General features: G+C 35.4%; 1 protein-coding gene across 1 annotated transcript in view; it reads right to left on the bottom strand.

Moving 5' to 3' along the window:
* SLC15A5 (solute carrier family 15 member 5) overlaps positions 1-24,688 on the bottom strand; it is an 81,741-nt gene that overhangs the window by 46,012 nt on the left and 11,041 nt on the right. The window contains exons 3-5 of the mRNA XM_012775837.2: positions 18,415-18,584; positions 9,303-9,523; positions 4,728-4,914 (exon numbers count right to left, since the gene is read on the bottom strand). Coding sequence (XP_012631291.2) covers positions 4,728-4,914; positions 9,303-9,523; positions 18,415-18,584 — 578 coding nt within the window. The remainder of the gene's footprint in view (positions 1-4,727; positions 4,915-9,302; positions 9,524-18,414; positions 18,585-24,688) is intronic.

Raw genomic sequence — 24,688 nt, 5'->3', positions numbered from 1 at the left:
AGCACGATGGTTCCAAAGGAGATGTTATATTCAGATAAATAATGTATGTTTTAATGGTTGTTGTGTGGCTGCAGACAAGTCTATAATCATCTTGAAGCTCTTATAGTTTATTCTATTATCCTACCATGTAATAATTTTCCAAATTAGACCACAATGAAATACAGTCAGAATTTATTCAAATACTAAGGTTGTACTTTCTATTTATATTGAAGCAAAATCTAATGCTTAAAAAATGCATGTGTTCAGATTCTTTAGGCATTGGCTAAATTTATTCACTGACAAAACTATAAGGTTTCTATAGGTAGTAAGATGTATGACTCTCTCATATGTAAGCTTGCAATGAGACATATAAAATTCTACCAAGTCCTTGAGAAATTCCCCATGGATCGATCCATGATTTTGGCGAATTCCCAGAATAAGAAATTTGCTCATGTGAGAACATACTGGTGTCTATGAACCACTCTCACAGGCATATAATTTTATTGCCAGGTATATCCTCTGCCATTGGTAAAGATATTTTTCACTCACTATTAGAATGACATATATTTTTTATTTTTATCGTTTCTTCTGTTAGCAGTATGTTGCTATATTTGATGTGAGCTATCCGTCTTTTATCTTTTGTTTCTCTTTACACCATTGAAACTCATTTCGGGAGGTTCAGCTTTAGTTTGTGCTTTAATTTCTGAATATAGAACAGGTAACTCATTTACATAGAGATCAGATCCACAAATGCATGTCTATAAGGCATCAATTATTGCTTCAGATGGTATATTAGATGATCTACTTCACCTTAAATTTAATTTCAATTTGATGTTAACTTTAAGAATAAAGAACAGTAATGTACTTTTATCAAATAAATGAGCAACTGAATGAGTGACTTATTCAGGCTAGATATTTAAAAGTTACTTCTCTTGGAATTTACACAGTTTCTCCTATCAAGTACTTTGTGATGGGTGTACAGTTTTTTTTTTTTTTTATGGGAAAATTTATATTTGAAAACCACACAGAAAAAAGAAATTTTGCCTGATATACTCCTACTTTCAATAAAAGAGACTGGATCCCTGATTCTATTTTTAATTTATTGACCACTTTGGTTTGAACCAAAAAGAAAGAGAGAAATTTATATGTCTACCAATTATTAGAACTAGTAGAAGTCACCAGTTATGTATAAAGGGACCAACACTTTGGCCATACCTGTATCATAAAAAAAAAACTTTTCATAAGCATTTCAATTTTCAGGTTTTTGTTTTAAAGAGGAAGGTCTTGCAGATATTTGAATTTACTTCGTCTGCATTTCAATGTAAATGTTATTTAAAAGCCAAGATAATTGCTACCTACTGTGTTGTACACTTCTGCTTTGTGTAAGACTTAGTAACAATCTTAATTAGGCTAATTTTAGTCAGATTAATACTTGTGTGTGTCAGCACTAACTATTGAATGCCACATACTGCAGGATCTTAATTAATGCTAAGAAAAAGAAACACTCATGGTGTAAACACTTTTGAACTGAAAAAGCTAAAATGAAAATGAAGTATGCCCAATTATGACAGAAGATAAATTACAATATCACTAGCTCTAGATTTTTAGTGAATTAAGGTTGACTTTTGAATAGATAAATCCTCTCAAATGTAATATTAACAAAATACAGTCATGATAACTATTGAGCATATCAAGTATTTGCCTTTCACAGCCCTGGAAGTTTTATAGACTTTTTTTTATAGTTGATTTCCTGATATACTTCTTGATTGCATTAGGCAATGAACTCAGGAATGTCATATCTTGAACTAGAAACCCTTCTTTCATTGCACTGTTTATGAACTAGATAAAGAAAATAAGTTATTTTTTTCTTATTAAATTTCTAGTTTGACCAACTGGGTGAGATTTCCCCATATCTCACTCTCGGTCTGGGTTATGATTTTGCATGTCACATATTAGCATGGTCATCACCATCTGACTCCTTTAACATGACAGTCCCTGGCCTCTTGGAGAAATTATTATTGTTGAAATAATGAAATGAAGTAATAATTTCATTTCCTTCATAGTGCTAATTGGAAATAGCAGTGAGGATTCCAAGGTAACACTGATAATTTATTAATAACTCTTTAACAGCTATGTATAGCTGATAAGTAGAATAATAATAACAATAATTAATTTCCTTAGAATCAGAAGATTTGAATTTAAATGACACTATCTTTGTGACACTTATTATCTTGGTCTATTAAATATGGTTTATCAGGAGGTTAAATGTAATATGTATATAAAGGCTCCAAAGTTCAAATTAGGAACTCATAATGTATGTTCATTCATAATTCATATACTTATATACTTTACCCACATTTTCAGGCATTTGAGTTCAAAGTGAAAGGAAATTTTAATATTAGACAAATTCAATTATGTGAATTAATATCAAAAAGTACCCTAGGTTTCTACTTTTATGTCTTGATAAAACTTGTTAATCTTCCATAATCATAACCAGAATGTGGAAAACTTAAGTAAATATCTGGCATAAAAGATGCATACCATCACACTTTTGTATTCCCATAGCAAAATATTATGCAAATAAATGAACAACTATGCAAATGAATGAATGAATGGAGTCTGATTCAGAAACAACTGAATTCAGTATTCTGTACCCAGTGGAACATATAGCTTAGTTTCTTTTGAAGTGAGTCTAGTTTTTCTTTTTTCTTGTGCAACAGGTCTTGTTACCAATCTTGAAGGAGAATATTTAATTCATTAACAACATCAAACAATATACTAGATAACTCTATCTAACTTTTCTCTATCCAGAAAGAAAATATTCTTCTTTACGACTAGACATTATTTCAAATATGCAGGAGTGGAGAATTGTCCAAGAGAAAGTTGCTCATATTGAAAGTGAATTTTAAGGTTTCTTATTCTCAGCAAGGCTTTCTAATGTGATTCTTTAAGCCATGTTGTGTAGTATATTTTCTTGAAGTAGCCCAGATTTTTACATTTGTAGTAAATAAACTTGAATAAACTTGAATAAACTTGATTAAACTTGATTAAACTTGAATAAACTTGAATAAACTTGATTTGGAAACCCAGATGGGGATGTTTCATGATACTATATAAGATTGCCAAGATTTTTGACATTTTGCAATATAAATTTACCCCCATTTTGTCCTGCATTCATTCTGTTTCAGTTGTGTATTTGCTGAGGGTATATACATACAATATCTTACTTTCCTTTTGTATCTTTAAAATGTCCAAGATAATGCTGAGCATTTCACTAAATACTTACTGGTTTTTGGATTTCTACAGTGGCAGACAAAAAAAGAGCAATTTTTAAAATTTAGTGATTGTTAAAAGTTATTAAGATTTATAGTTTGCTAAAGCCTATTACAATAAATAAAGATGGGGTTACTGGCTTACAACATAAATCAAAAAATGTTATGAACTAAAGGTCTTTATAATTGAACATTATAAAAAAAAGAACCTACCATGAGTTTAGTCACTTTTAGTTCTAATCAAAAACAAACCCATCCCACGGTGTGATGTGGAGTGATCTTGTGGCTTTGATAAATAACCGGAAGCACACACACCAAAATGTAACTTCTATAAACACAGAAGCAGCAAAAAATGTGACTAGAGGACTGTATGGTCTCTATAGATATTCCAAAAGGAGAGGTTAAGAATAAGAACAGGTTATACAAGAGAAAAGAATCTTGACTATTTCAATGGAATTATTTCTCAAGTAGAGCATAAGACATTAGGTTACCATTGCATGATATCTCCTAGGAGTTTCAAACTCCCTGTATTTTCTGTTATGCTCACAGAACAATTAGTCATGTTCCTTGCTATTTAACTCATAATAATAGCCAACATTTACAGAGCTTTCATTATGTGTCAGGATTATGTTCTGGGCACTGATCTCATCCTGAGTAATTTCAAAACTTTTGTAGAACAAAGGGACCCAAGATGTATCTAGGGTATTGAAAAAAATAAGCAAACTAAAGAGAAAAAAGGTTAGGTGCCTTGTCCAAAGTCACCAAGGAGCATTTCAGTGGCAGAGCAGGGGCTAAGACCAAGATCTCTCATTCTTAGATTGAGACTTATTTTCCTACACTTGTTCGCTTGTTCCTGAGGGTGTCTGCAGGAATACAGTCTCGATCAGAGTGGATTTCAGTTCCTTCTCTCCCATTTTAATCAGAGAAATTTCATTTTATGACCTATTTATTGTGTTCTGAATAAGATAATCCTAAATCGTTTCGTTTTAAGAAATGTTCGGAAATCATTAGTGCTATATATTTGAAAAGGTACCACTATATTGAAGCTGTGAATCAGAATACTAATTTTGAATACATTTTACTACCGGTTCAGAAATTAAAATTATTTTGGGGGGTTCATTACCTGTATTTATTTTTAAGAAGATATTTAACATTGACTTGGGAGCAAGGACGGCCTCACTTGCAGAAGGATAGGCTATTTGGTGGTGCTGGGAATTTCGCCATCTCTTTATATTAGATGTGTGTTCTGCGGAGGCATGAAAGGAAGGGAAGAAGACTGGACACTGATCTCTGGGTAGAGATTTGGGAAGCTGGATGTTATCATTCACAATATCACCTTTTTTTCCAATTTGTCAAAATCTGACACTACTCAGGAGCATAGAGCTAGTTTAGATCTTAGCAGAGTGTTTTGTTTCTTTTTTTTTTTTTTTTTTTTAAGTTGTGAACAATTCACTCAAAATGGTAAGTTGTACTTACTAATGCATGCCAACAGAAGTGGTCCATCTCTCTTAGAGGGAAATAGGCAGGTGCTGAAATACTCCATGAAAGGAGCCAGAATTAGTAATGGTAGGATGCTGATGGCACTCATTACTGCAATTGGCAGAAGAAATCCATCCAAATTCAGGTTGGAATTCATGGTCTGCAGGTAATATCCTGAAGGAATCTGTATTCGAAGGGAAAGCAGCCATGCATTAAGACAGTGGTTTAACTTTGAAGAAAGCATCCTGGCCCGATGCCTTCCTCCTTGCACCAACTCTCTGATAGATGAGTTTGATGTTCCCCAGCTTCCCAAGGCCCCAATTATGACCTGATAAAGGGTCTTCATCTGAGGCAGTAGGAGCTATTTAGTCTATTGACAATACTACTTATTCTTTATGGAAGACTCTTTGGCCATTTAGTCTCTCTTAATTTTTCTATGGAAAGGAATAGTGTTCCTAATTTTATGCTCAGGATGATGCACCAGAAATCAAATAACTTAAGTTCTACACATAAGCAAAATGACTTTTCTTCTTGAACATTAATGCAAAACCAGGATGAAGTATTAACGACATCTGTTTTTACCCTGATTAAAAAAGTTGGAGCTAGAATAAATTATTTAAATAGCAGATAGTTTGGTGGCAAAATAGATAATAATAATTTTTTTTTTCTTAAGAAGAGGGCCCAGTGTGGATACATAGTACTTGTTATAGGCTGTCTTTGTGGGCTACCTTGATAGGCCTTGTTTCTAATGTGAACCAAGTAACATGAGGAAAAAAGAAAGAAAACCTTCCTGTGTCTATGCCTTCCTTTTAAACTAACTGTGTTATACAAGTGTTCCACAAAGGGAACTACATGAAAATGGTTTGCATGGTAAAGTAAAAGATAAATTAAAAAAAAATCCCGTTCTCTGCCCCAAACTCTCAATATACTGTTAGAATTTCTTAATTTTTTAAAATAACCCCAATACTAACTAAAATCCTAACACTATCTTGGAGCCCCTTCATGTATTCCAAGCCTCCTGGTAGGTTATGATATCGGAAACAAGGCATGGTTCTCTTCTAGGTCATGACCTTTATTACTAATCATTACATCTTCATCATGAGCATTCGTAGCATATGGTATTTCTTTAATTCTCAGTGACACCCAAAGCTAGTGGCTGATGTGTAGGGAAAGTCAAACAAGTCTTCTCCTTGAGGAAGGGATTCTCCAAACCATTTCTCTCACAGTGCAAGAACTGCATTAGGATTCCTGCCTCACCATCACCCAGGGACAGCAACCCTGCTCAAGCATCAGATGATAACTTCTCATTTGAATCCTTCACTGACTCCTTCTCTATACTCAATTATACAATTTCAGAGGGTATAAGAAGAATCAGAGTCATAGAGTCAGGACAGCTGTTAAGGATCCACCAGTGGTAAAATGAGCCTATTGCTGTGTTAATTGCCCAAACACGGGAAAGGACCACATTTGCATTGCAATTCTTTACATCTATATAAAACATGTCCTAGTGATCATTTATCTTGAATTTGACCCTTAGAGCAGTAAACAAGGACTGTTTTGGTTGGGTACAGATGGCAAAGGTGAAGGGGACATTAGCTAGTTCTGCCCTACTTCAGGAAAATTATTAAGCTCGTATCCCCCAATCAGAGGAAAATGAGTGATGTGTTTTAACAAAAAGTGCTGGCAGCGGAACAACTCGAAGACTGAAAGGCTCCCAGCACAACTTGGAAGTTTCTGTTACTGATTTCAAATGAGAATTATTGTTAATAGGAATAAAGTTATTATCGGCATGAATCACAGACACAGAAATCTGTTAACTTAATAATGTGGCAAATGTACTATTAATCTTTAGTAGGCAATATTAATATATTGCCTAATCTAAGAAAAGCCTCCAGTGTCTTGAAAGCTTGAAATCATTTCTGCTTCTGCCTCAAGTTCTGAAATCATCCCCTTTTAAAATTTTAAATACTTTTATTTCATACAAGCCTCTGAATATTTAGAAATAATTGCCGTCAATAGAGATTCATTTTCACCTTTGAGTGGCCAGTAATGTCAAATGGCAACCTCATCAGCCTTAATATCAACATATTTTAAGTGTATGTCTTGGAAGTGAAGGTCGATAATGGCTACTAAATTTAAAATATGGAATTCTATGATGTTTTATTCTTGGTACTTTGATCGCCTTTGTACTGGTGATTATTTCATCTGGGGACAAAAATCTAATCTCAGTCTATCCCTCTGGAAGTTTCCTCTGCCTCCCTGGAGAAGTACAGTCTAACCATTTTCTTGGAGGTTTCTAGCACAATATTACTGTGTATAATTTTGGAATCTATATGGTCTGTATCAGGAGTTTTTAACCAAGTGCAAGAGAGGTATGTGGGTCATAACAAAGCATGTGCCTTGATACCAGCCCTGAGTTGGGATGATCACTCTGTCACAGACTAGCAGGATGACTGGGAGCAGGTTGCAAGTTACTTAATGTCTCTGAGCCCTATGGGGATAAATTAGATACTGTGAAGCCATCTCTTAAAAGCACACACAGTAGGTGTGTGACACACAATAGGTGATCAGTTAAGTATTAATTTTTGTTCTTTATACAAATAAACTGGGCATCTAGATTTGGCAAGATGCATAAAAATTAGACTATCAAAATTCATTGTAATTTGTGTCAAATTTTAAAATATATGTCAGTTTCCAGAGAAAGCTCAAAGTTAGTGGAACGCAATATCAGGTGTCATTGCATTATGAAGAGAAGGACTAGGTCATTTGTGCCAATTTGCGCAGAAGGTTTTGAGGCCAACTGTGGACCACTTAGTAATTTTGTACTCGTTATTAATTTCTCCGTTCTAAGACGTTTTATGATATTAATGCTCACATACATGGGTAATACTTCTGTTGTGTTCAGTGTTTTGCTGCTCCTATTGTAGAGTCAGGAGGGAAGTTGACTTTCTTAAATTAGAATAGCTTTCATGTATTATTTAGACTACGGGGTGGTGAACTTTTCTATAAAGGGCCAGATAGTAAAGCTGTCCACATAGGGGTTCTGTGGCAATGACTCAATTTCCCTATTTTCGTGCTAAGCAGACATAGATATGACAAACTGATGAGCATGGCTATGTTCTATTAAAACTTCATTTATGGACACTGAAATTTAAATTTCATATAATTTTCATGTGCCATAAGATACTATTTTTCTTTTTATTTTTTTTTGACCACATAAAAATGTAAAAACCTTCTTAGCTTGCAGGAGGTGCAAAAATAGGCAATGGACTGCATTTGGCTGCAGGCAGCGGCTTGCTAACCCCTGGCTTGAAGGAACAGGAGTTGCCCTGAGAGATGGAGGGGAGATTCTGCTTTTCCTTGCACTACTATGAACTGTGACCTACTGCCATGACCCACTGACGCTTCCCTCTAAAAATTACTTAATTCTTTTGAGCCTAAGATGAAGTAGTTGAATAAGCTAACCTCTAAATTTCTTTACAGCTCTGTTGTCCTATGATTTATGAATATAACCCATTCATTAGCCTTCTAAATTGCAAACTAGGGGTTAGCAATGAACAAAGTCCCAAATTTGTTCAAAGATTTTTATAATCATTTATTTTTCTCTATAAATATGTTACTCTTTAACAACAACCACATTAACATTTCTTTAAAATCACAGATATCTATAAAAAATACTTTGGACTTAGTGGTTTTTTTTGTTTGTTTGTTTGTTTTTGTTTTTTGAGACAGAGTCTTGCTTGGTTGCCCAGGCTAGAGTGAGTGCCATGGCGTCAGCTTAGCTCACAGCAACCTCAAACTCCTGGGCTCAAGCAATCCTCATGCCTCAGCCTCCCGAGTAGCTGGGACTACAGGCATGCTCCACCATGCCCGGCTAATTTTTTCTATATATATTAGTTGGCCAATTAATTTCTTTCTATTTATAGTAGAGACGGGGTCTCACTCTTGCTCAGGCTGGTTTCGAACTTCTGACCTCGAGCAATCCGCCAGCCTCGGCCTCTCAGAGTGCTAGGATTACAGGCGTGAGCCACCTCGCCCTGCCTGGACTTATTGTTTCCCCTTGATTTCCTCACATAGGGACTGATTCTCCTAGGAATTAATAGAGTGGGTGGGGAGAGAATCACTTGCTCATTAGTACTTACACTTAACAGTGCAGTGAAGGTGGTACTCAAATCAGTCAATTTAGCTCCTTGTTAATACCACTTTTTACAAGTTTAATGAGTAAAAAGCTTTGGCTAAACAGAGGTTTGGTAATAGCCTATAGATCTGATATTTTCAGTCACTGCTGTTGCGTCTTATGACCACGCACTCTGATTGTCTGCGCCTACTGACAGGCATTTATCATTCCACAAAGGAAACATGTGCCCAGTGGCTCCTCAGGTATGCCTCCACCTGACCCTGCTTAGCTCCTGAAATCAGAACCTGTAATGATTAGAAGCTCTGATTTTTGTAGGATAACTGCCTGATGAAGTATACGGATGTGCTTGTGGGAGTGGACATCCGTGTTTCCTTGTACCGTCAGCATGCAATCACCTTAATGCTGTTGGGGTAGCATTCATCACCCATCCTTACCTGCATAATGCACATTCTGTATAGGAGCTGAGAAACGAAGAGAGGGAGAAGGGTGAAGAAAAATTTTGTGTCTTCCACGTGGGACTCACTATAGCAGCCACCATGCTTTTCTTTGGCATGGTCTAACCAGCTGGTCGCATCTCTGCCGAGATGGCAGTATTGCAGGCAGCCCGTTTTCAGTGCATTAAAAAACACCCCAATGGTTGTCAGGAGGGAGCAACCTGCAAATAATTGAAGATATTATGTGTTAGTATAGGAATTGTCCTCCCAGTTTTCCCAAATGCCATTCAGAAAGATGACAATTGTGAGCGTGCAGGGCAGTGCAGTGACTGAGAGGGTTTTAGTATCCAAGGGGGTGAATTCAAAAGAACAAGCTTCTGACAAAGATTCTGGCATCCTGAGGACCAGCCCAGGGTAGCCCCAGACAGCTGATGTAAAAATTGCAAAAAGTAACCTCAGTGGGAACATGTTTAAAAGAGAGAAGAAAGGTGACAATAAAACACCAAAGTAAGGGATTTCAGAATCTCTCAGAAGTCTCTGACTTTAACTCATTACTGAATAAGATAACCTGAACTTTCTTTTCTGTCCTTAACACAAAGAACTAGTACTATTTTTTAATATAAATTGTTATATAAATAACACTCATTTTACCTGGCAGGTAGAGGGTGGTTTCTTATTTTGACATGGAGATGAAGGGAAATGTATTCTCTGCTTTGACTTTATCCTTGAATTTCAGACATAAGGTTAAACTTTGAACTCTTTAAATGACTTTATGCATGTTGATAGTGTCACTAAAAGTTCAGATTGGATTAGTTAGCTTTTGACTTTTCCAGTAGTTTTCTCTGGGTTTATATGGATGTCGCTTTTAGCATCAGAAGCATTTTATTGCTTCAGATGTTAGCAGTCACTTACTGCTGGTGATTTGCTATCTCATTGTTGCTTCTTTTATGACCTTTCAGATTCTACCTTTTCTTTGAGTCCATTAGGACTTCCTGATACAATGACAGATAAGAGACCCCTGTTTAGGTAGCAGTTCAGCTGCGCCATCATGATTGTTACAATTTTTCATAGCATTCCCTTTGACTAGATAAATCCCTCCACAAATTACATAGACACCAAACTATTGTTGAAGGATAAATGGTATCATAAATGTGAAAATATTTGAGTTCCTCCAATGGAGGCTGCTGTAGAAACACAAAGTATAGCTTGATTGTCATTTTGATCGTGTTCAAATTTCCTAAAATAAGATTCTAGTCTAAATGCATTCTAACCAAATTCACGTAGATGCTGTAGGGTATTGGTTTTCATGTTTAAATAAAGACTATTTATTAACATTTCTTTTTATGGTTATATTGATTTGATCTGGTCTTTTCTTTAAGAGTTGTAATAGACCCATTATGTCAGCCTTTGATTAATTGGGGAAGCTGGGGGCCTGGTAATTGAATATGGAGCCTTTAACCTCTAAGTCACTGAATCAAATCCAGCCCAAATTGGTAGTGACCAAGAATGATTATAGATGTGGCTCTTTGGTGGCCTTTGTGAAGTGTGTTTAGGTCATGTGGAAGTGTGTTGGGATATTTGCTGACAGGAGATAGGCTTGTAGCTCTAATCACTGTTGCCTCTTCTTAGTTACTACTGCCAGACCCAGATGAAGGCCCAGGGACTTATAAGGCCAGGAAGACAGTAGCACCTGTGACAGGCCAAGATTTGTGTCTCTTAGGAATGAAGTAATAGGGATAGCTCTTTATTATTACAGAAGGAACTGCTCTATCACGAGACTTTTCTAGCTATTTCAACGAGTTTACTTAAGGTTTAAGTAAGATGAGAACTGAGAATGTGTTGATGAAGAGTCTAGAGACTGGATTTGAACAGGCCTGGGCTAGGAGGCTTAACTTCCTGACATTTCCTTACAATCTTGTCTCTCTTACTCATCAACCTGTTCTCTGCTCAACTTTTGCAAAAGGCGCTATGTAGATAGTAGGGTTACTATGAATATCGATCCAAATTACTCTATGATTTCAAATAGGCTTTACTATTAAATGATAACTACTTTCAGGATGAAAGACTATTTCTAAAGACATTTTCCCCGAATTTTTGAATTTAGGAACTTGCACTGAATACAATGTATTTTATACTCACTATTCCTTTATTTGTATAAAGAAATCGCTATCTGTTGCAAGACAAATTTAGATCTGATTCTAAGGCATGATAAATTGATGCCTTTAATGTTATTAAATAGTTAAATATTGCTATTATCTTATTTCCAAAGAGAAGTAGCTTAGATTAGTATTCTCAAACTATTAAAAACTCAGTTTTTAAAAAATTTCTCGACTATCATGGTCAATACATTTATGAAATACAATAAAAATCAAATACCTAAACATAAAATAAAATAGAGACATATGGAATATAAGCCCTGATGTTTTTGTTATTAGATTCAACAGACACAAAATGCAACTTTCCGTAAATATTCCTATATGTTTTGTCTCGGTGTTTGTATTTCTATTGCTGCATACCAGTAACAAAGATTACCCCTGCTCCATGGACCAGGCTTTGAGTAGGACTGGCTTCAACTGAATATACACTTTGAAAAATAAATTTATTTAAACAAATAAAATTGTATCTGATATAATGATACACATGAAGCAACAAAAGCAAAATGATTAAGAAACGAGAAAGGATATGGTGTGAATGAGGTCTAAAACTCTAGCTAGTATAGCAAGCACACATAATTAATGCCAGAGAAATGTGAATGTAATCATTAATTCATTCAACATATCTATTGAGTATCTACCATGAGCCAGGGACTGCTTTACCCTTGGGAATATAGCAGTGAACAAGACCTGCAAACTCCTGAGTCTTCTTTGTTGTGGGGGAGGCATTACAAGCAGGAAAATATTAGGCAGGTCCTACCATGAAAACACAATGTGCTGATGTGATAGGGACCCATCGTGGAGTTGAGTATAGAGGAGAGCTCCTAAAAAGTTGACATATGAATTGAGGATTAAAGGACTGGAAGTAGGCAAAAAGAACTGGAAGAAACATATGCCAGACATATCACAAGGTACAAATGAGCTGGGAATGGCTCAGAAAGCATAAAGGTCAATGAGACAGTAGCTCAGTTAGTGAGAAGGCTGAGAAGAGTGGAGGTCCAAGATGTAGCCTGGGGTCAGACTACCCAGGCCCAGGTAAGGAACCTGACATTTACCTTCAGTATTACAGGAAACCATTAAATAGTTTTAACAGAGTAGAGATATCATATGATGTATATATTTTTAAAGTTACTCTGGAACCCTGGTAGCTGTGTGGATAATGAATTTTAGGGGACAATAGAGGCGGTATTGGTGGAGGTAGTGATGACTTGGACTAGAATAGTAGCAGCAACAAAGAGGTGAACAGAATGGGATGTGTTTCTGAACAATAAATAAAATTTTCCTATGTGAGAAGAGGGTGAAGAGATGAGAACATGGAAGAGATGAGAACATGGACTCATCTGGAGATGAGTCCTTTTTTCTCCCTTAAACAACTGAGTGTGGTGACTTACATTAAGAGGGAGAAAACAAGAAAGGAGCTTGTTTGCAGTTGGGTGAATCAGGAGTTGAGTGTTGGTCAAGTTAAGTTTGAGAAATTATTAGATAACCAAGTCAAAATGCCAAATAGGGAGTAGAACATATGCTTTTCAAGGTGAGGAGACAGCCCTAAATGAAACTGAGTATTTGGTGTATAGATGGCTCTAATAGCCACTGGACTAGAGATTACTTAAGGAAAGAGGGTGGGCAGAGAAGATTCATGGTCCCTGGAATAAATCTTAGGGTTCCACATCGGTTTGGAAATTATCATAAGAGAAAGGTTAGTCAAGGAGACTGAGAAGAGGTACATGATATGCTACGTAAATTATAAGAAAAGGAAAATGGGGAAGTAATAAACCTAAAGTGATCTGCTGGACTGAGAGGGAGCCAATAAGCCAGTTACAGAATGCCAGAAAAGAAACTCTACAGTAATCCATCTACAAAAGTGGAGTGGCAGTCACCCCATGAAACCATAGCTATTATCACTGAATGTTAGGATGGATATTCTGTTGAAAACATCTACATCTAAACATCACAAAACCTCCTTGGATTAATCCATTAGACTTTAATAGAAAACTCATATTTTCTATACAAATACTTTTGAGTATCATGTAGCCTCAGTCTTAAAAAAAAATCCATTATCATTATAATTCTTGAATTGCTTTTCTGCACGAGGAGCAGAAATGGGAAGTTGAAAAAAAAAAAAAACTGAAATGAAAAATTCAACTGAGACTTCAAGCTCTGGTTTAAACGTTCATAGCAAACACGCCAGGCGTGCACATTTTAAAATAAAACAGATGAGCTATTTTAAATGTTTTATTGTAAAACTTAAATATTGTAGTTATTACGACTTAAAAAAATCTTTCAGAAAGCAATTTTCCTATTCTTTGTACCTTTAAGTCCTTGGCTCTGATGTTCTACTCTTCTGACCTTGATCTAATCATGAATATCTATGCTACTTAATTATAATAAAAAAAAAAAGCCTACATTGCACTCTAGATGGGAGATGCACATTTTTTCTTCTTTGGTCACCTGCCAGTTCTCAAAATTATAGCAGTGGGAAGAAATGCAAATGAAGGCCATGCTTGACAGCTAAACATAATGGAATGCATGGTCCACATTTGAAAAGTTACCTTAAAATAAAAGGTAGCATATAAAAAATCATTTCTTTAAGGTCACCTATGGCTTTTTGAATTACAGCTTTGAGAAATTTCCAATTTAGTCATCAGAGAAGAAGGAGCCAAAATAAGGATTATATACTTTGCTAGAGGGAAGAAAGAGTTTTACTTCATCATAGCTGGGTGATCTTATAACTGAGAAATAGTAAACAAAACAAACAAAACAAAAAACAACCTCCAAATATTCATTTTACAGAGCCTTGTGTAAAGTAAGCCACTGGCGAACATTTTCTATGCTAATTATACTGGTAGCTGATAAAGTTTTGTCTTGTTAATGTCCCCCAAAAGGGTTACCTTATCATACATTAAAAATGTACTATGTGGACTACAATAGGATGGCAGTAAACAGAGTTGGTTATATCGATCCGTATCACTTGAAAAAGAATTGTATTTCTTTATTCAGATGAATATATTTTCAAATAGGAGATTGGGAAGCAGATGCATGGATGCTGAATAGTTATTTAGAAAATTTGAATCTAACAATAATATGTATATATATACACACATATGTGTGTATTTGTGTGTATTCACAAAAACCCAACATTATTTGATAATTAGACACTCTAGAAAATGCCAAAGCGATTTTTCAACAAAAAGCATATACTCTGCATTTTCCTCTTTGTTGCTATTTGGGACCGACAGAGACACCTTTTTGCATATTGCCCCCGTTGTATAAATGACCAGGCGGACAGGTACTGCTAAGCTGTGACCCTCAGACCACAGAGTTCTGAGAAACAGGGGCAGGAACTTCTGTGGATGGTATTTTCAGTGCTTCACCACCTCAGTATGTGGTGTAGTAGAATGAACTCCAGACTGATAAAAAAAATAAGGCTTGGGTTCTTGCTCCACTTCAGTTATGTTCTGTGAGGTCTTGGGCAAGTCGTTTAATTGAATTATGTCTCAGTTTCTACACTTATTTAACAACAATAAACACTGAGCATTTATCATATTCCAAGTTTTTATAAGACAGAGGAATTTCTAATTGTATTCATAAATAGATATTAGTAATTTCAACATATGTGGTAAATCTAGCGGTAAAGAGACACTCAGGTGCTGCAGAAGCAGAGGGAAAGTTTATGAAGTCTAGTCTGCAAAAGAATACAAGGGTGCCCTTCCTGTCTACTTTACAGGTATGTGGAAGAAATAAAGTAACATTGGTGAAAGTGCTTAATTTTTAAAAATACAACTCATTGCATTGTTATTGGTAGTAATTGTATGATAACTAGTAGAGATAGGAGAAGTCGGAAAAGGAAAATGTGTTAGAAATTAAAATCAGAGTTAAGCAACATGAACAGAGAGACAGACCAATGGAACAAAACAGAAACTCTGGAAATGCAAGTGAAAGCATAAAATAAAGATGGCATCAAATCAGTAGGAAAAGATGGACTTTTTGATAAGTGAGGTTGGGATAACTGGATAGGAGTGTGGAAAAAAAGATACAAATGGGCTTATTTTAAAAATCTATTAATCTAATTTCTAAGTGGGTCAGAGATGTAGAGAAAAAAGGAAATAATATGATTACAAAAGGAAACTGTGAATGAATTCTTTTATAATCTGAAAGTGAGTAAAATTTTTTCCACAATAACTCAAAATCTAGAAGCAATAGGGAGAAGATTGATAAATTTTATTATAAACATAAACCCCAACAAAGGACAAAATAAACAAACAAATGTAAAAAAACTTATGCATAGAAATAACACAAGAAATAAATTAAAAAGGTATATGATAAATGAGGGATAATATTTGCAACTTATATTGTAAACAAATGGCTAATATCCCCCAAATAGAAAGGTCTTCTAATAATTGGCAAGAAAGAGAACACAAAACAACCTACTTTTAACAATCAGTCAAAGAAGAAATCACAAGATCTTGAATTAATAGCATAACCTTATACCGCAAGAACTAGAGAAAGAAGAACATTTTAAACCCAAAGTCAGAAGAAGAAAAGAAATAATAAAGATTAGAGCAGAGATAAAACAGACAATAGAAAAGCAATAGAAAGGAGAAATACAAATTAGTCTAAAGCAATGAAAAGATGCTCAACTTTTCTCAAAATAAGAGAAATATAAAAACTACAGTGAGATACCATTTGGCAAAAATCCCAAAGTTTGACGATACTTTGTTGGAGAGACTGTGAGGAAACAGGCATTTTCATATATTTTTTTGTAGAAACACAAAATAGTGGTAACTCAAGGAATCCAAGTGTTGGTTTTTTGAAAAGACCAACAAAATTGACAAACCCTTATCTAGATTGAGAAAAAAAGAGAGAAGCCTCAACATAACTAAAATTGGAAAGACATCTGGTAAGATATAACAAAATTATATATGGACTTACTTTTTGATTTAGCAATCCTACTTCTGGGAATCTATCCTAAAGATATACTGGTAAAAAAAAAAAAAGAAAATGCTAAGAGAGGTGTGCACCAGTCTATTTTTTAGAACCTACTTAACACAGTAAATGTAAAGAAACACCCCAAATGTCTATCCTTATAGGACTGGTAAAATATGGTTCATCACACAATGGAGTACTATACAGCTATAAAAAGGAATGAGGAAATTTTTTAATTTACAATTATAAAATAATACCAGGGTAATATTAAATGAAAAATATAGGTGAGAGAAGTGTGAATAATATGTTACTGCTTATATCAGAAGGGAGGAAAATATACATACATATATGTACACACATATTTTGATATTTCCCCTTATTAAAGAAATGGAAGAATGATCCATAAAAAAAAAAATCAAGGAAGTAAAGACAGCAAGAAGCTTGTCAAAATGACCCAGGCATCATCAGAAACAGGACCTCACTGACCAAATATGGAAAAATTTGACCATTACTAACTGTAGTAGATTGAAACATGTCAAAATGTTTAAGTCCGTGAATTCATAATAAATAATAGTCACCTAATAGGTCACTTTTGCAGGATGTTGAAGTTTCAACTCACTAATTTAAAAATGTGTAGATAGAGGGGAAAATATTTATCTTCTTTTTCTTACCTAAGCTATACCTCTAAATATTTGACAAGGAGTTACTTCTCTTTATAGAATTATTTCAGCTAATAAAAGATCAAGAAATATAGACTATCAACACCTTGCAACGTCCAGTAGAGTACTGGATTTAGGCAAAAATCATCAGCGGATGCTAACACTGCAAAGCAAAGGCACTGTGTCTTTTGATTGAAGTACAGAATGCCATCTATGTAGAAATTTTGCCAAAAAAAAGAAAAAAGTCTGAATCTGATCAAGTACCTAGGTCTATTAAAATATAAAAGGGAAAACTTTGTTCCATGGTACCATGTGAATACAATCAAGAAAATCCAGACTATGTTAAATGCTCTATAAAATGTTCAGATTTTTTTTAAAAAAATGATAAATTAAACAGAGAGAGCTAGAGAGGCATGAGGAATATATATGGCTTAAGGCTGTGGTCCCCAACCCCTGACTGTGGACCAGTACCAGTCTGCGGCCTATTAGGGACTGGGCCACAGAGCTCTGCTGCCCACCCCTCCACCACCCATGGAAAAATTGTCTTCCATGCTTCCATGAAACCTAGGAAAGGCGAGGCACAGTTGGAGGCGAACTGCAGGCAAGCGAGCAAAGCATCGTCTGTATTTACAGCCGCTCCCCATGGCTGGCATCACCACTTGATCTCTGCCTGCCTCTTCCCACCCTTGGAAAAATTGTCTTCCATGAAACTGGTGCCTGGTGCCAAAAAGGTTGGGGACCACTGGGCTTAAGGGACATATCAAGTATTTGGAATATATATAAGCTTTATTTGGATTTGATTGGAACAAACTATAAAATAAAACAAGATAAACAAAAAATGAAAATAATCAGGGAGATTTTTAACAGTGATCAGATATTTAATGGTGTTAAGAAATTCTCTTCCTTTGCAAGCACGTGTGAGTGACAATGACATTGTGATTATGTTTTTCAAAAGATATTTTTATGTATACATAAACTCACATAATATATATTAAAATATATATTTATAAATATACATATAACTAAATATGCTAATGAAATGCAATAATATTTAGTTTTTGCTTCAAAATTACCAGGATAGGATGGAAGAAAAGTAAGTGAAGATGAATTGATAATTGCTGAAGCCGAAAGCTACATAGGTGAGGTTTGTTTATGCTTGAAATATTTCACTGCTAAAAATTTTTCAACAAGGGAAAAATAAAAGAAGGTAGAGAATATGGGTATTCTTATAGACTCTGTTGCCATCAAGGGTAATAATGGGCAGAATCTCCAAATTCTGTGAGTAGAAAGGGAAGTTATAGGGGATGTAAGAGGAAGGAGACAGGTCAAGAAAAACAATAACAACCAAAAAATTAATGTAAAGTATAATTTACTCACATTTTTCTGGCTGATAAATCAGGTTACAGTACATCATATGAAGAGTTATCAGAGCCATAAGCGTAGACATAAAAGGAATAAGTAAAACAAAGGCCCAGGCCCCCAAGTGCTGGATGCAAGATATTCCCAGAAAGATGATGGTTGCATTTAGGTTCATGAGCCAACAAAACCTAGGGTATACAGACAGACAAAAATAAAATCATCATTGAGGTACTTTAGATAATAATTGCTAATTTTAATGCTTTTATTCAAATGTAACTTATGAAGTGGTGGCGTGTTATCTGAACCAGATTTTGCAAATATTGTTTACTAGATTTCTTAATAAATATACACATATCAGCCACGTCGTATCAATTTCATTATCTTTGTTTCATTTCTGTTTAGAATAGATGTAGAAAGAGTGTGCTCTCTTTTATGTAAATCACTAAACTTTTTCCGTAAAGGGCCTGATAGTAAATATTTTAGGCTTTGTAGCAACTGCTCCACTCTCTTGTGCTAACGAAGACATAGACAATATCTAGTCATTCAAATACCCTTACTGAAGTTAAAGAGTTGAATATTCTCATATGGTCCAGTTTTCAAAGTACAGGAAAACACAGAAAACTCAGGAATACTTGGGTTACACCTAGAGTAGGGATTAAATCAAAGAAATGAGTGACATTTGAATAAAACCTTTGGTTTCTCTTCTCAATGATTAGTATCACAAATAAATACCTACCCCAATAGTCTGGGTTGCAAGTTCTGGAAAAGTAAACTCTACCTTTCAACCTTTTCTTGAGTCTAAATTCTGCTATTAGAATCCTATTGCAAAGGAGGGGTCTTAACATTAATTAAAAAAAAATTATTGAGGTAAAGTTAAATACCACAGAAGTTACTCATTTTCATATGTAGTTTACATATATGAGTTCTAATAATTGTTTCAGTGGTGCAAACACTAACAGACTTAAGTTTTATTAGACTTAAATTCTCACTAAAATTTAAAGGGCACACCTGATTAGATCAGACTCATCCATAATAATCTCTCCTTTGATTAACTTGAAATCAACTGATTAGGGACCTTACTTACCTCTGCAAAAACCCTTCACTTCTGCCATATAACATAGTCAGGGGAGTGATGTTCCATTATCTTTGCTACGTTCTGTTGGTTAGAATCAGGTCACAGTTTGTGCCCACACTCTGGGAGATGGGTCTATACAAGAGCGTGATCCAGTAGAGGTAAACCTATGGCATGTCCACCACATCTTCTAATTAATCCCTCCTTCCTTCTCTCCCTTCCTTCCTTCCTTCCTTCCTTCCTTCCTTCCTTCCTTCCTTCCTTCCTTCCTTCCTTCCTTCCTTCCTTCCTTCCTTCCTTCCTTCTTCCTTCCTTCCCTCCTTCATTCCTTCCTTCCCTTCTTTTCTTCCTTCTTTTGTTTCTAAGTGAGTGAAGAAGTGAAGTCAACAGGTAAAAGTGGCTATGGGAAGGGGATATTGAAAGTTTGAGAAGAAAGAAAAGGCTTAATAATAGTCATCTAAAAGAGAAGGAGGGAGATTGAACTGCGTATTGCATACTTGCTAGGCAATGGTAAGAAGACACTTTACTGGTCATGGACTTAATGTGAACACAGTCAGCATGATTTTGCATTTTTCTCCAGAAGTGTTTGCACGTGTGAATACAAAAATGGAATAGGTGGAGAGTTGAATTGTAACTAGATGTTTTCCTCCCTTGCACAGGGGGGTACAACAACGTGAGGGGAGGGGAAAAGAGGGATAGAGGATATGGAATTAGATTGTTAATTAATTGAAGCCTTTCCCCGCCACTTGCTGGCTGCAGGTGGAGACAGTGCTCCCTGCTTGGCCCAGCTGACACCACCCAGGAGGGTGAATTAGAGCACTGCCAGTTTCTGCTGGGCAGAAAGTGAGGATTAAGTTCCTCACTTGGTCCTACTAATGCTACTCAAGCTGGGAATCAGAGTGTCCTTGCCTGTGTCTGCTGGTGTGTGTGTGTGTGAAGAGTATTAGATTCTTGCTCAGCTCTGCTGAAACTATGGGGCCAGCAGTCTGTGGAGGTGGGGGTGGGGGTGAGTTAGTTTTTTCATAGATTTTGGTTGCAGAAGAGCAGATATTGTCAAAAGGATTTCCTCCTATGCTAGACCAACTTTTCCTAGTCCTTTGGCTAAAGGGAGCAAGGCTTTGCTTGGAGCTTCCTGTTCCCTGCCACAGCTGGGCTCTCTCATCCCTGTCTGTGCCTGCTGTCGACGATTCTAAGGTATCAGGCTTCTCCACTGCTCAGCTGGTAACAAAAAGAAAACCAGGAAACTCATTTTTGTCCTTCTTCAGGTTCCAAGGTCCCTGGACACAGTCTGTCTCTTCTTTCCATCTTTCAGAATCTCTCAGTGTTTGTTTGTTGCGTCGTGTCCAGGCTTTCCAGATGTGGGAGGGAGTATTTGGAAGAAATGGGGCTACTCTGTCTTGACCAATACTGGAAATCCTCCATTAAAAAAAAATATTGGGTAGTTTGTCTTTCCTATTATTGATTTTTCAAAGGTCTTCATGTATTCTGGATGCATGTCTTTTGTCAGAAATATGTTCTTCAGATATTTTCTCACATCCTGTGGCTTGCCTTTTCATTTTCTCAAAGATATCTTTTGATAAAGATTTTTAATTTTAATAAATTATAATTTACCAATTTTTTAATTTATTGGTTCATACTTTTTGTGTCCTATAAAGAATACTTTCTAAACTTAGATTGCAATTATTTTTCCCTAGGATTTTTTTTTATCAGTTTTATGGTTTTAGATCTTATATAATAAGGTCAATAATCCAATTTGAATTAATTTTTCAGTAGGGTGTCATGGGTAATTTTGTCCTATATGGATATTCAGTTAGTCTAGCACAGTTTATTGAGAAGATGATCTTTTCCTCATTGATTTTTTTGACACCTTTGTTGAAAATCAATTGACCATACAAATGTAGTTCTGTTTTCTGACTCTCAATTCTGTTCCACTAATCTATCCTTATGTCAATACCATACTATCTTGATTTCTGTTACTTTTTTTCTCATTTTTTAACAGCTTTATTGAGATATAATTGAGATACAATAAGCCATGTTATTTAAAATGTACAATTTGATTAAGTTTTGAATATGTAGGTACTCATGGAACCACCACCACATTCAAGTTAATGAATGTGTCCATTACTTCTAAAAGTTCTCTCATGTCCCTTGGTAATCCCAACCTCTTGCCCTTCATATGACCCCTTCCCAATCTTTAGGCAAGCATGATCATCTTTTTGTCACTATAGTTTGTAGTTCTTAGATTTTTAAAAATAAATGAAATTATCCATATCTTTTCATCTGGTTTCTTTCACTTAGCATAATTGTTTTGAGATTTATTCATCAGTAGTTCATTCCTGTTTATTTGCAAGCAGTATTTCATTATGTAACTATACCACCATTTGTTTATTCATTTATGTGTTGATAGATATTTTCCAGCATATAGCTATTCCAACTAATGCAGTTATGAATATTCATGTATTAATGTTAGTCTTATATCGACATAGAAATTCATTTATCTTGGGTGAAAATGTAGGGAGTGGAACGGTTGGGTGATATGATAGACGTATATTTAACATTTTAAGAAATTTCTCAATAGTTTTTAAGTAATTGTGACATTTTATAGTACCACCAAATGTGTATGAGAGTTCTAATCCTTCCACATTTTGGCCAATACTTGGCATAGGAGATACTTGGTATCTCATTGTGGTTTTATTTTACATTCAGCTACTGACTAATGATGTTAAACATCTTTTCATATGCTTATTGGTGATCTGTATATCTTCTTTGGTGAAGTTTCTGTTCAAATCTTTTGCCTATTAAAAAAAAAAAAAACTGGGTTTGCTTTCTTACTATTGAGTTTTAAGAGTTCTTTATATACTCCGGATATGAGTTCTTTATCAATGATGTGATTTGCAAATATTTTCTCCCAGTCTGTATCCTGTTTTTTCATTCTTTTAACAGTATCTTTTGAAAAGCTGAAATTCTTAACTTTGATGAAGTCCAATTTTCAATTTTATTATCTCATAGATCATACTTATAGGGTTGGTTGTTTCCCAGAAATTATTGCTTAATTCAAGATCACAAAAGTTTTCTCCCTCTCTTTCAGACTGAGACTTGCAAAATTGAAGTGACTCATCCAAATTCACATGGCGGTGTTGCAATGCCATAGTCCTGGCACAGCCTCCAAGGGGGGCCCAACTGGGCTAAATGTCCTTTTAATATTCCAAGGCTTTGCAGCTACCAATTTCATGCCACTATCATTTCCTTATTGATCTAGGCTTTAACATTTGAAATTAACTTTCACTCATCTCTCTCATCATGTTTCATATATCATTAATTATTAATATTGTCCTCTACCACCTCAGAATGTTGGTCAAAAGACCATGAGTTTGAGTTACAACTCTGATAATCTCATGATCTGTGATCTTACACTCTCTGGAATTCAGATTAAAAATGGGCATCATACCCTGCAAAGAAGCTTTTTGTAACAAGTGAACGAAGAACACAGCTGTCTGGTGCTAAGCAAATATTGTCATTACTCTTCATTTCTCTTCCATCCTGATTTCAGGAACACAAAGAGCAGTGAAGTTGGATGAGCAAGGGTTAGAATGTTAGAAGAAAAGATGAAGCAGTCAAGGGTTAGAATGTTAGAAGAAAAGATGAAGCAGGTAAGTGGGGTCCAGATCATTTAGGGTCCAGATCATTGAAATCCATGGTAAGACATTTGAGGTTTATTCTCAGTGCATTGGGAAGATATTTGCAGGGAATTGAGCAAAAGGCTCGTAATGATCTGGTTTTAAATGAAAAAAAGAATAAGAGATTCTTGTGTCAGCTCAATGAATTGTAGACAGGGCATAGTAAGGAGAAAAATCACAGCTATTGTAGTAATCTGCCTGAGAGTTAAGAAGGAACTGGCCCAGGGTGCTAGCAAAGGAAAGGGATAGAAGTGGATAGATACGTAATATATTTGGAATGGAGACACATGTCAAATCAGGCTAGTCTACTCGCTGTGCCAGAAACACACCTACTCATTCTCTTCTCACAACTTTTCATGTCCCTTGGCTGGCCCTGTCTCACTTTCAAAGTCCCATATCAAGTCGCTTTCCCTTCATTCAACACTGTCTTGAATATTCGACTCGTTCTCTTCTCTGAACTTCTAAAGCAAATATTCATTCTCTAATTATTTCACTTTTGTCTGTTTTGCCTTTCATTCTTAGACTGTGAAGCTCTATGATGGCAATGCCTTATTCTTTATCTCCCCTTTCTTACCTCCATGGGCTCTAGCACAGTACCGGGTCCACAATAATGGTTGGCAAGTAACAAATTGATTAACAATCTGGTATCTCTTATCAAAAATCAATGAAAAACAACACAAAAAAACCAAAACAGAACAAAAACCTCTCAATAATTGACCCAGAAAAGTAATAGAATGTCAAGCATGGCCACTCTAAGCAAATAGATTTATTGTGACCCACTAGTAGAAATTTCTTTATCACAATGTAGGTAAAGTACAAAGTTAGAATTTTCTAGGACAACTGGAAAGAGTCCTTAGGCTCAGCCTCAGGTTATCCTTTCATGCTGTTGCAAGCTGTATGCTGGAACTGTAGCTGCAGGAGCCGAGAGAAGCTGGAGCCAAAAGCAATATTACAGTTCTTTCAATCTTTAGGATACCTTTTTAAAAAGGTTAAGCATTGTTGAGAAAATCTAAGGGGACACTGTGTGACTCTTCAGTACACCACATGGTGATGTCAACTGAATTGCTCTAAAGAGGGTCAAGGAAAATTACAATTATTCCAACACTTAAATCTTGTGAAAGGTAGTTAGAAACTAAAGAATTATAGCGTGGAATATCTCTGTGTAGGAAGAGATTTCCCATAAGTACTAAATGTATTTTTAACAAATGCCAGCCAACCTATTTGATTGTGTAATTTTCTGAAAGAATTACCTAGTACAGGCATGTTTTATATATGTCTTTGTTGATCCATGGACAGGACAAGCCATAGAAAATTAAGGGTGAAATTGTATATGTATCATCTGTAAAAGAATAAAAGAAATAAAAATCCACAGTCTTCAAACTCACCATTAAGACTCCTTTCATCTCATAGCTCACTAGCAAATTGAATATATAAAGTACCTCTCACACAGAAAGTCAGAGAGCAAAGCACTAAAGCAAAACAAATACCAGTGATTAAGGGAAATTGAAAGCAGCAGTAAAAATATGTTTCTTTAGTCTACTTT

Source organism: Microcebus murinus, chromosome 10 (genome assembly GCF_040939455.1).
Source record: "Microcebus murinus isolate Inina chromosome 10, M.murinus_Inina_mat1.0, whole genome shotgun sequence".
Classification (NCBI taxonomy): Eukaryota; Metazoa; Chordata; class Mammalia; order Primates; family Cheirogaleidae; genus Microcebus; species Microcebus murinus.
Note: the sequence above shows the minus strand (reverse complement) of the source record. Positions and strands in the feature narration are given on the sequence as shown.